Genomic DNA, 13,352 nt, shown 5'->3' with positions numbered 1-13,352 from the left:
GCACTAATCATTGCTTGAATCCTCTGTGTTTGTATTACGTTGCTACTTGTCCAGTGGGCATCTATCTTGATTGCGGAGGTGCCCTTTGATTTGTTCTTATGGTATATCATAGTATCTGGATTGACCTCAAACCTGTATATTAAAAAAGACAGTTGCTTTTAAAGAGCAAGCAGGATCCCAATTCAGTGCATAACTTGTCCTAGATCTTTGCACAAGGACCTGTGGATCTCTTGCGATCTAACAGTTCCTTCATGAAATTCTCCTGATCAAAGATCTCCATGAGACTAGATCTAGCATGTTGGAGAGACCACCTTTCTTTTAGCAAACACCATCAGAAACTACTGCAACATTCAGCAAATACCTCATTCATGGAAACTGGACAGCTATCTGGGTCTGATCAGAGGAGGATATAGTTCTCCATCCTGTATGAGTTAAGTGCTGCTAATTCAAATGACTTCAGTGTCCATATAGCCAGAGCTTAAAGCTTCAATCCTATAACAAGCTGCTTAGAAGCTTATATTTTCTTTATACTGTATAAGATCAACCAGACATTCAGGAAAAGTGAAAGTCAACATTCCCTTGAAGAGGAATAAAACCCACACCTCCTTTGTTTACCCAATAGATAACTAACCTGTGAAAATGTCACAACGTATCATTAAGATCAGCAATGCTTTTAAAAAAGGGTGGAAGACAGATTAATCATGAGAATGTAAAAACTTAGCAGAAACAGTAGTGATTCTTATCCTCCCTAGACACCTTGCATGCTATTCAAGTGTATCAAGGAACACAAAGCTTACCCCTATTACAGGGGTTCCCAAACTTTGGTCCTTGGATCACCAATGGTCCATGAGCTTCATTCAGGTGGTCCATGGTCCACAGCATATCTGTGGATTTGTGATTGAAGATGGGAGATGGCATATCCATTGTATTAAACATTCATATTGATTTTCAATTGTATTTTTAATGCTGCTTTTATTTCTTATATATTGTATTTTATTGTATTACAATTTTAATTCAAATTGTAATACAATAACATACAATATGTAAGAAATAAAACAAGCAATAAAAACACAATTGAAAATCATACAGCACCCAGCACAGCACAATTGCTACAACAGGCAGAAAAATCTTTAAGGGGTCTGCTGAGACCCTCAGCAAATTTCAAGTGGTCCATGGGGGGGAAATTGAAACCACTGCCCTATTAAAAACATACAACGAGATGGAGCCAGAGCAAGGCATAGACCCTCTCTGTGTGATCTCAAGGAGAGATCTTTTCCAGCTGTACTATGACAGAACATTTTTAGCTGAACTCTCCCCATCTCTGACCCATACACCATACTTACCCCTTTCCTTCCTCTCATTAAGACAGCAGGAACTCTTCCGTATCCCACACCTGCAGTATGGCGGCTGCTTTCCTACCACAAGATTTTGAAGGGTCCCTGCTTGCCAACCCTCCCCTCAAAAGGCAGATATAAAAGTATACTACTGGGGGGGGGAGTTTGCTGGGACACTGGCTAGCTGTGTTCATACATAATGCTAAGCCATGGTTTGTTCAACAAACCACAAGTTCTCACAGATAAGCAAACAAGCCATGGCTTGTTTCTCCAAAGCATGGTCTTCCAACTTCTTCGTGTTTCTGTAGCTTGGAGAACATAGGGTAGCCAAAGAAACCATGGTTAAACAGCAATGCCAAACCACAGCTAAGACAAGCTGAGGTTCATAAGCCAGCAACAATAAATGGTTTAACACAGAAAAGAGACCACAGAATCTGCAGGGCTGGGTTCAGGAGTTCAAACAAACCACATTTTGGCTAAACAAACCACGGCTTAGCCTTATGTGTGAACCAGGCCATTGTGTTCATATTTATTACAGGAGCAAGCCCATTATCTGCCCATCATTAAAATCAGACCTGACTCAGAAGAATTACATATACAACTAGCAAACACCTTTGCTCCAGTGGACCCAGCGATAAGCCACTGCAAGAGATTTTGAGTTTGCAACTGCATCTGTGTTGCAATTCGAGGGCATTCATCGATAATCATGACAGCTAATCCTCTTCATCATGCATAAAACCATGCTGCAGCACTGACTTTAAAGTGGTTGTAAGCCAAGCAGGAACTCTGAAGGCAAACACAACCGTTTGCCCTTGTTACTTTAGAAGCAGCTTCTGCCTACAAGGAAAGCAAATCCCGATGGAACAAAAATCTTACTTATGTTTAGCACAACAGTTTCTGCAGATGCAGCCCAGTAATTTCCCAAAGTGGGAAAAGATTATATTTTCCACAATGCTGAAGACTCAAACTGAAAGAAGGTGTATGTGTGTGGGGGGGGTTCTTCAAAATATTATTTCTCAGCGAGCCCATCTAGCTTGAAATAGTACAAAACAAGTAGTTATGACAGAAGGCCATAGTTAACCCCCAAAGAAGTGACCACAGGTTTAGGCCGCAATATAGAAAACTGATTAAGTACAAAAATGAACTTCAGGGCAGATACTGATGCTGCAACATTTTGTAGTACAGTTGGAAAAGAATTTGGTAAACTGAATCACCAAATTGTTTTTTAACTCAGAGTTCAGAAAGTGGTCTGGCAGTTCAGCAAGGCTGCAACTGCTGAAAAAGGAAAGCATATACTGACAGAGATCATAGCTGATCTGCCCAAATACATTTGAGTTATGTTTCAATATTTTATTATTATTATTATTATTTCAAGTAAATGAAAGATCTTCCTTCTTCCTGCATTTATTTGAAGCCAAGAACACAACTAACTTCTATCAAGTATCTTCAGAATACAGTTCGCATTTAAAAGCCATTAGCAGTTTTGCTGTAAACTTGGTTCCAGTTTCACAGTGCTAATCCAGCTTGCTTCTACTCCCTCATTCTCTCCATGCTACAGATATCTGCTAGCAATATAACCTTTCCAAACCATGATGAAATAAATTAGTACATCTGAAGGTCCTTAAGCTATGCAGTTCCAAGAAATTCAGTTCTCAGTAAGCCAAATCCAAGGAAGACAGCCTCCCTAGCTTCCACATATTTCCTCTAATTCTGAAACCTGACAGGGGAGGGAAAGAACTCCATACTAAATCAAAAATGCTTTGGTATTAATTAAAACTAGCTTTGCTATAGTCCCAGTCTTCATTGTGAAATCCTTCTTTGCAGAACACAGCCACCAACACTTATGGTTGTGCATTTTTTTTACCAGTTACATTTCAAAAGTCTTTGTAAAGTTCAGTTTTCGTAGCATTCAGTTACACTTCTAATTTTCAGCCTTAATTAAGCAGCAGAAGCTAAGAAGCATAACTTATGTTTATTTACATATTTATAATCCGCACTTTCATAAGACAGAATACAATATTAAAAGTAAAATCAGTAAAAACAACCATAAAAACATCATTAAAAACATAGATAAAGCATGAATAAATACAGATTGGTTAAAAAGAAAAAAATCAAATTACAAAGGCCTGTCTAAACAATATAGTTTTCACAAGGCTCCTGCTGGGAGGAAGGGCAGTATATAAATCAAATAATAACAATAATAATAAATAATAAGATGTCTGAAAGAATGGAGAGATGGGTCCCGCGGAACCTGTACTGGTAGGGAGTTCAACAGGTAGAGCCCGTTGAACCAAGACTTGGTTCCTGGTGAGGGCAAACCAAACTGCAAGGGTGTGGGGAACCAAAAGTGACCCATCAGAAGATCTCAGCGATCGACATGGAGCATAAGGAATCAGATAGTCCTTAAGGTACTTTGGCCCCAAGTTATTTAGGCCTTTGGAGTATTCCTGGTCTGAATAGCACAGTACAAGATACTTAGACCACAGAAGTCTAGCCTACAAAATCTAATTAGAATTTACAGCTGTTAACACTTCCATTGAATGCCCCATCATGTCTTCTACATCTTTCCTCACTGAAATTTATAGATAGGATTGTAAAAGTAGCTCTGCCCAACTCTATCTTCCTTCCATTGTTTTAAGTTCCCTTCCCTTGCCGAGACAAACCAAGACATATTGCTTCTGTGTCTTTGCAACCATGATCACCATACACCTCTGTGTCAAAACCAGAATGTACCTGTCTCTAGAGAAGCTGTAACACCTACAAATGGTAATACGGTCAGAAAGAAAAAACTGCAACCCGCTACAAAGTATTAAAATAGTGACCACTATCCATCAAGATACCGGCAGATGCAACCAACACTCTGATTTGTCAGGCACTTTCTATGTTCCTAATAATAATATACAGGCCAGTCTAACTAGGGAGTGTCCCACACCAGTTATTCAGTGATAAAGTAGAAATGCAGAAAGCAGAATCCAGGGTAGAGTGATAAAGCGGAGCCATGCATGGCTTCAGATCACAATCCTCCCTCACCAATCCTTTCCCCAAACTGTGCCCGTATTGGGTCATGAATTCTGCAAGACACGGATATGAATTAGGGTGCAAGTGTCAGGAGCGCTACTGAATAAGCATGCCCAATATGCAGAAGGGTTCTCTGGAAGCACTGCAATTTAGAACTCTCTACTTAAGCACCTTAGAGATATATTTGTTTGATTTATATCCTGCCCTTCCTCCCAGCAGGAGCCCAGGCCCCAGAGATTTTCCTTTTAAGAACTTTAAAAGTCCTGTTGTATCAGACCAAGGGCCTGTCTAGTCCAGCATTCTGCTTCCCACAGTACTGTGATCAAATAGATGCCTATGAAAAAACACAAAGACATGAACACAATATGGTGTTGTCCTTAGTGACTGGCAGTCGGAGGCGTGAAGTCTCTGATCCTGGAGGTGGTATACAGGCACCTTTTGACAGGCACCACCATCATCATGTATCCACAACACACCAATGAACTCATGAAATCAGTCTAACAAGACCTCCAAATTTCCCTTTACTACAAGCACGCACAGCCACGGCACAAGGGGTTCCTGGGTATAAAACACAACTGGACACTATTAAGAGTTGGCAAAAACTCTTTGTGTCTCTTGCAGCAGAGATTGTAATATAAGGGGCTGCCCACATAAGCAAAGTTAATATTCTACAGTAGCCACTATTTCAGATGCTAAATAGTTGATACAGAAGCAAGCCCTATGGAGCTCAACAATACAGGACTGCTGCCTAAATGAGATGGAATTGCTTTGGGGCTTCATGATGAAGTTGAGTAAGATATTTGCATTGTGGTATCCGGCAAATTATATGAAAATAAGAAGGGACAGGACAATGCTAGAGATGTAAAATTTCTGGAAATTTTGAAGCCGTGGAAAAAACCCGGTTTGCCCCCTTTTTTCAGAAAAAATGGGAATTTTGGGGAAAATGGAAAAAATGCAATATTAGCACTTTTTACAAATTGAGAGTCACTTTGTTACTTCAGGAACATCAAATGTAATTATGTACAAGTTGGTTTGGCATAAAATTATCACATTTGGTATATTAAAAGTACATTTTATTCAAACAATTATTACAAATTGAATTTACTTTTTTTTATTTTTACTCTTTTTGTAACAAATGGATCTACGAGCTCCTCAGATTAAGGAAACTCCTTCATTTTGCCAGTTTATGAGGAGCAGGCAAAAAACAATTAAAAAAACCCAGAAGAAACCATCAACATTAATAACAAAGAAAATTATTTATGCCTCCGCTAGTCCTCCACAGTGTCAAGCAGACATAAAGCATCCATTTCCATAAAAAGAACTGAGAAAAAGGGGGGACCAAGATTCAGTGAAACATTTTATTCATCATGCTAAAATAAAACATTCCATAATCAATTTTTTCTTCATTTTTTTCCATTTTTCAGAAAAAAACAAAAAAGGCTTTAGTTTTTTTTCCAATTTTTCCCAGTTTTTTTCTGGGCCTTCACATCTCTAGACAGCGCTCCGTTGTAAAAACCTGGACAAGCAGTTCCTACATTGAGCAAGCAAGATGAAAGAAATACTTCCTCTTTTAATAAGTCCCTATAGCACAAACACATTTTTAGTGTGATAGAAGACCAGAAGATATGCCACAAAGACCCTGATTTTTAATATGCTGATATTTGATATGCCGAGTAATGTGAAAGTACCAAATCCAGAAATGCGCACAACAAAGTTTTAATCACCATCTCTGCCTCTCAACCTAACCTGCCTTACAGGGCTGTTGTGAGGATAATATGGAATGGGGACAGCCATGTACACCACCTTGAGCCTTTTGGAGGAAAGGTGCAATATAAGTACAATAATAACAAAAATAAAATTTAAGTGTGTATTTTAGGAGAAAATACCTATACCTATAGAAATGCATACTTTGGAAAAATTAGATTTGAAAGCCAATGCAGTGTAGCGGTTAGAGTGTTGGACTGCAACCTGGGAGACTGGAAGAAGTATGCATGTTTAGCCTTGAGAAGACTGAGGGAAAATATGATAACACTCTTCAAGGACTTGAAACGTTGTCACACAGAGGAGGGCCTGGATCTCTTCTTGATCATCCGAGTGCAGGACACAGAATAATGGGCTCAAGGTACAGGAAGCCAGATTTCGGATGAACATCAGGAAAAACTTCTTAACTGTTAGAGTGGTATGACAATGGAACCAATGACCTAGGGAGGTGGTGGGCTCTCCAACACTGGAGGTGTTCAAGAGGCAGCTGGACAACTACCTGGGGTTCAAGCATCGAACAGGGGTTAGACTCGATGGCCTTATAGGCCCTTCCAACGCTACTATTTTATGATTCCATAAGACCAGGGTTCAAATCCCTGCTCGGCCATGAAGCTCACTGGGTGACTCGGGCCAGTCACTATCTCTCAGCTTAACCTACCTCACAGGGTTGTTGTGAGGATAAAATCTAGTTTGTACACCAGCTTGTGCACTTGGGAGGAAAGGTGGGATAGAAATGTAATAAATAAATAAATAAATCTAGAAGCAGAGCAGGGTTCAGCGACTGCATGACTAGAAGCCCATTTCTACCTCTTGCTCTACTGTACACCTTGGCCCACTTTTGCAAATGGAACCACTTCTGCGTGTGCAAAAAGGGAGCTGCTGCCTCCACCCCCACCCCAACAAGCTGCAGCCTTTCATGACCCTAAAAGCCAGGCTTTGGAGTAGGATGCAGTATGGTTCAGAGGGGTGCAGATGGGCAAAGAATCAGTGGAAGTGTCTCCCCACCCATTCATGCTATGAAAGCCGAAGTGCACCTGCTCACACATGTGGAACTTGCCGGAGTCCATGCGTACAAGACGATGCTAAATAAAGCAATGTGTAACTTTAAAACATGTACACGAAGAGAAGCAAAACTGATCAAACTTAGGCTCAAGAAAAGCCATGAGACAAGGTGATCAAGTACCAACTTAGCAAGATTTCAAAGCATGTCATGAAAAAATATAAACAGAAAGCTGAGTGAAGAACAAGAAAATGATTTAAAAACTACCAGCAGCCTGGCCATGATACTGGAATCCTTTGACTTGGTGGCAGAAGCGAATTTCTTAGTCTAAATATAAATACGGCATTTGGTCCTCACCAAGAAGGCATGGTGCTTGAAGTTAAGCGACAGAAAGCTTCTTTACAAATACTTATTTTTATGCATTTTACCCTATGAAGGATGGCATATCCAACAACTAGAGAAGCAACGACTGGTTCTTTCAGTTCATACATCGATCCCTGGCCACTCTCCGATCCCTCTTGTGTCTATTGTTTATTGGAAATCCTCTGCGCAGGGATCCTGACACTTTATGTGCAATGTCCTGAATGTTACTGGTGCTAAATCCAAGTGTGTTTTTGGCAGAGGTTAATAATAACAACAACAACAATAACAACAACAATAATAATAAGAGAGTTCAGTTTTTTATTAATACAACATGGAGGCTCCAAGTAAAGTTATTTACAACATTTATTTGATTTATATCCCGCCCTTCCTCCCAGCAGGAGCCCAGGGCGGCATTATTTTTCATTATTCTTAGCAAGAAATGAAACTTCACAGATAGCATTACACTGGTATACTAGAACAGTGGTTCCCAAACTTCCCCCCCATGGACCCCTTGAAAACTGCTGAGGGTCTTGGCGGACCACTTCATGATTTTTCTGCCTGTTGAAGCAATTGTAATGCTAGATGCTGTATGATTTTTAATTGCATTTTTACAGACACACCACGGGCCACCTGAAAGAAACTCACGGACAACCAGTGGTCTGTGGACCATAGTTTGGGAATGCCTGCACTAGACTAAAAAGAGGATCTGGCTGTGAAATGTATTCCCTTCCTTGAATGTTGTTTTAATTTATACAAAAGTACCTAATAGCCACTCAAAATATAATTCAGGAAGTGCAACCCAATGGGAATCAGTTTTCTTTACATTGTTTAGTTTGTATTAGGTGAATGAAGCAGTCTGTGTTAAAAGCAGGAAAAACCCTTTAACTCTCAGCCTTGTTTCTACCCACGCAACATCACAGTAATTAAGTGAGCCTTTTGCCCCTTATTTTTAAAAATGTAAGTAGTTTCTCAATTGTGTTTGCAGCCTTAAAAAGATATCAGGTAAAATTTTAATAACACAGATCGATGACTACAAAGCTGCATAAAATTAACTAAGAAGCTAACCTCCATTAAGAACAAACTTTTCAGTTGCTTAAACAAAAAACTGCATATGTTTTAGATACTTTAATATAATCCCACAAAAACTGTTTCAGTCATTCATTTAATACTTAACCAAGCTACCTATTTATTCAATAAACTATAATTATGTGTACCCTCTCCTCCCCCCCCCCCGGCCAAGCCTTGCATCGTATTTAATGCGTAGCTTGCATTCGGAAAAACTTCCGTGGCCTTAATTTAGTACAAAGACAGAATGATTCATATGACTGGGAGGTAAGATAGACTTTAAACCAACTCCAGGTCAAGGGAAATAGTTTTTTGACCCGTTCAAAATAGACACACAGCTTAACACCCTGAGATTTGACTTCTGTGATTTGAAAAAAGACAACAAATCTAGCTTCTAGACTTGCTGACATTCTCATCCAAGGAATAATTACTGAAGAGGTGAGACAACTGACAAGATAGTATGTACCACCCCCCAAGTCCAAGGTGCACCCATGGATTGAGCCTGGGGCATGCTGCAATGGATGTCTGCATTATTACTACTTGCTAGGAGCAAAAGGTATCCCAAAAGGTTGACAAGGTATCCCAGCATGATTTGCTTTGGAAATTCTGAGAAGAAATAACGTCTCCTCAACTCCTCTTTGTCCCTATTAAGAAAACATCACTGGTTGCAGAAAAACTGACGGGTGCCAAGACTATGCCAGGCCTGGACTAGCTTCTTAAACTCACTTGCTATTGCTGTGAAAAAAGGGACAAAGGACATTACGCATCCCCATCTCAATCCCAGCTACTAGGAAGGAAATGACTGCGGTCAAGGTTACAAGGACAAAGACAGAGTTCAGCCATGCCATCAAAGAGAATCTGCTCAGAGAATATGACAAGATACCCTGCTGAGAATGCTTTGAGTGCCAGCAGAGGACCAGTCACGTCCTTAGTGCCAGGGATAGTCGTGATCAGACACACTACTGACCTTGCTACGTCACATGCTCAGGAACTGCCCTTTAAAAACAACAACTCTCCTTTTATGCCAGATCCTACATGCTAATTAGAAATACCCTGTTTCAAATTACAACACCCTTTCCCTGCTACAACTGGATGAACCTCACCTCCTTTTATGTCCCCTCTTCCCCCTCCCCAAACCTATGATCAAGATTATTGTAAAACCAACTTTGTTTTTGGTGCAACCTCCTTTCTGAGCCCAAATCCCTTTGAAAAGGAACAAAATGATCACTCTTACCACCCCATGCCTAAACACCAGTTCCTGCTTCCCACTGGCCTTAATTGTCCCTTTCTCCCTCCAGAATTCGGCCCAGTCATTAAAGCTACTGCCCCATTTGCAAAGAACCACATCAAACTTATCCGAGACACAGTCAACCTTTTTCACAATACCCACCCCACAGGGGACTCTCAAGTATCTCTCTAGGGATATTCTATCCCCCTTTCTTTGGGGCTCTTTCACTTCAAAGCCCCCCCACATGGCATGCTCTCCTACCCAAAATGTTCCTTCCGTCACCCTTTTTTCTGGGTACACGGATTCCTTTTTTCAAGGAAGCACACTCCATTTCTCACCTTCTGACAAAAACCTTAGTTACTCACTTTTGAGGATCTTGTCCCCATGTGAATCTCCTGTGGGAGGACATGTGAGGGTGCTACGCCACTCATGCTGACTCCACCCCCCTTTCCGACAAGGCTCATTTTTATTTTGCATATAACGATCAAGGTTTGGAGGAAGCTTACGGGAGTGGGGTTTGCACCCCTACCACTACCTCCCTGTGAAAGACCACTCCTGGACACTGAGCTTCCACATCAAGATGTTAATAACTCCCCCCCACACGTGCACTACAAGCACTTCCTTAAATATAACGCTCCATTCTCCAAGGTGGGAGGAAAGTGGAGAAGAGGGTCTTCCTTCCTGAGGAAATAATCCCACCTGATTATTACAAACTCTCTTTCTTAGGGAGAAGTTCTTCTTCTTGAAGGAGCAAGTCAAAATGGGCAAACACCTCTCGTTTTCAATGGGAGGCTCTCTAAGGAGACGCCTCTTTTTGGGTCAGTTCCACAAACACTTTCGCAGAACAATGTTCTGGTGCCTGAAAGGAGTGACCACCTTCCTCAGGGGTGCGTGCCTACTTGCATAGAGTACCCTTTGCTTACGTGGGGTGTGTGTGTGTGTGGGAAGCAACCTTGAGGGGAAGTCTCTCCTCTGGAAAAAGCCATCTTCCTCCTGCTGTTCCCCAATGCGGTCCTTCATTAGGCTAGCTCCCCCTTCCTTACAAAGTCATCCGCTTTCCGTGTGACACTCCTAGCACCATTTTCCAAGATCACACACAAACTATCTAAAGAGGTGACTTGGGAAGAAGGGAGAATTCTGCCCTTCTTTTTTTATTATTAATTTACTTGAGAAATGTATATGCTACTTTTCAGGGGAAAGCCCTCCCAAGGCAGCTGACAAACATAATTAAAATAGTATAAAACCATTTTTAATACACACACAAAATAATCCAATCACAAAACTAAAAACACCAGCAGTTTAACAGACCAGCACAACACTTTTAGAAAAACGCAGATTGAAATATCTTTGTTTCAAAGGTTCATTTAAAAGCTAACAAAGATGGGGCCCTATATACTTCTTTCAGGAGCAAACTCCAGAGATATGGGGCCACCACTAAAAGAGCCCAATCAGTAGTATCCACCAGTCTGATGGACCCTGATGACAGGCCTGCAATCAACCTTGAAGTTTGGGCAGGTTCATATAAACAAAGGTGGCCCTCCAAAAAACAAAATTTGGGAATAGATTATGGCTTTAAATGTACAAAACAGCACTTTAGAACTCAGAGATGAGTAAGAAACCCAATATATCTGCTACAGTACTGGTCTAATATGTTCTGAATGCCTGGCCCCCACAAGCATTCTTGCAGTTATATTCCATACTTGATGAAGTTTCCAAACCATCTTTAAATGCAGCTCCACATGAAGAGCAAATGTGGCCCCACACAGAGTGCACTACAGCAGTCAAGTCTGGATGTAACCAAAACATTCATAACTGAGGCAAGGTCTGCTTTCTCCAGAAAGGGCTGCAACTGGGAACCAGCCTAAGTTGGTAAAAAGGCACCCTTAAGTCACTGGCACTATGCAAGCCTCCACAGATAGTGCCAAATGCAAGAGAACTCCAAAACTGTGTGCTTGGGTCTTTCTGGGGCCTGCAGCCCCATCCCAAATTGGCTGCAAACCTGCACCCAGATCAGTAGATTTCCCAGCCCATCTCTCCCCCTCTCTCTCCGCCTTAATTCAGCTTCAGCTTGGCCACCCTCACCCGTCCCAAGGCAGTCAAATGCCACGGAGCGGACTAGCAGGTGGAGAAGGGAGGTAAAGCCCTGTGTCATCTGCACGAGGACGACATTCAGCCCAAGCCTCCTGATGACTTCCCCTGGCCGTTTCCTTGCAGACCTTAAAGAAGACTGGAGAACAGGTTACAGCCTTGAGGCACCCCAAAGGCCATGACATGAAACAGAAGCCCCCCCCAAGCCCCTTGACTTTAATACTTTTGCAAGGAAGGGGGAAGGGAAATCCCACCTCCTTCCTCTCAGAAGACACCCCCTCCCCCCTTCCCAGAGACCCCATTCTTCTACTTTCCCCAGGAGCGAAGAGGCGTGCCTATCCAGAGACAAGGGGAGAGAAAGGAGCGTTTACCTTTCCCTAGTCAGCACACCTAAGGGAGAAAAATAGGAGGCGGGGGAAAGGGAAAGCCCCCCTTGCTTTGAGAGAGGGTAGGACAGAGGGCGGGGCACACCTGGACCCTCTTTAAATATAACCTCCAGAATGGGGAGGGGGAGGAGGAAGAAACGCCCCCTTGCCTAGAAGAGGAAAAGGACACCCGCGTTCACACGTTACCCCCACCCGACACGCGTCTCCTTCGGCAAGGTCCCCTGCCCAATACCGCCAGTGAAGTGGAGTGAGTGCGAGAGCGAGCGAGCGAGGGTGCGTGTGTGGGTCATCCCCAACTCCCCCCCCAACACCACCCCATCCCGCTCCCTCCTCCTGCGGGGCTCTCCCCACCTCGCTCCGCGTGATGCGGTGCCGGCCCAGCTTGACCACGGCGAAGTTGCCCTTGCCCAGGGTGCCCTCGATCTCGTAGAAGCCGACGCGGACGGGGCCCGACCCTCCTCCGCGGGGCGGCTGCAAGAGCAGCGCCGCCGCAGCAGGGGGAAGCCGCCGGGGCTCGGCCATCACCATGCTGCCCGGGCGGCTCCCCGCTCCGCCTCCTCCTGCCGCTGCTGCCGGGGCTGCTTCCCCTCCTCCTTCCCCGCCTCACGAAGGACGGAGGAGCCGCCACTGAAGCCCGGCTCCCCCCTCAGCCGCCGCCGCCGCGCTTGCTCCTCCCCTGGCTCCTCCCAGCCCCCGCGCGTCACCACGCGCGTCATCGGGGGAGGGGCGCGCGTCGCCACGGCAACCGGAGCCAACCGCGGGCGAATGTTCCAACGGCCATCCTCCCTCCCCCCCTCTCTCCATCCATCTATTGCTCGCTCGCTCGCTCGCTCTCCTCCCGCCACTTCCTAGTTCAGGGGGCCGTTCCCGCCAATGGGGGAGGGGAGAAAGAGGGGGAAACCCATCAGCCCCCGCGCGCTACTTAAGGGGCTTTCCTCACACAACCAGCCCTCTTCCACCTTTTCTCGGCGCGAGGCGCCTTAGTTGCCTCTGCGCTGTCGTGCTGTGCCTTTTCGAGCTAATGCTCTTATGCCCCCCCCCCCAATACAAATGTCAGGAGAAACTGTTCTGGTCCTCCTTGAGTGTGTGCGAGTGACACGTTCTGCGAC

The 13,352-nt window shown here is 43.6% G+C and overlaps 1 protein-coding gene across 2 annotated transcripts in view; it reads right to left on the bottom strand.

Moving 5' to 3' along the window:
- The window catches only part of SIK2 (salt inducible kinase 2), an 89,124-nt gene extending 76,115 nt beyond the window's left edge, over positions 1-13,009 (bottom strand). The window contains exon 1 of one of the 2 annotated variants that reach the window (XM_061593421.1): positions 12,595-13,009. In XM_061593421.1, coding sequence (XP_061449405.1) covers positions 12,595-12,771 — 177 coding nt within the window. In that variant the 5' untranslated portion in view covers positions 12,772-13,009. The remainder of the gene's footprint in view (positions 1-12,594) is intronic. The other variant, XM_061593420.1, reaches the window with a different exon arrangement.
- Positions 13,010-13,352: the final 343 nt, after the last annotated feature.

The sequence above is a fragment of the Rhineura floridana genome, chromosome 12 (genome assembly GCF_030035675.1).
Source record: "Rhineura floridana isolate rRhiFlo1 chromosome 12, rRhiFlo1.hap2, whole genome shotgun sequence".
In the NCBI taxonomy this organism is placed as follows: domain Eukaryota; kingdom Metazoa; phylum Chordata; class Lepidosauria; order Squamata; family Rhineuridae; genus Rhineura; species Rhineura floridana.
This window is presented reverse-complemented; position numbering and strand designations above follow the sequence as displayed.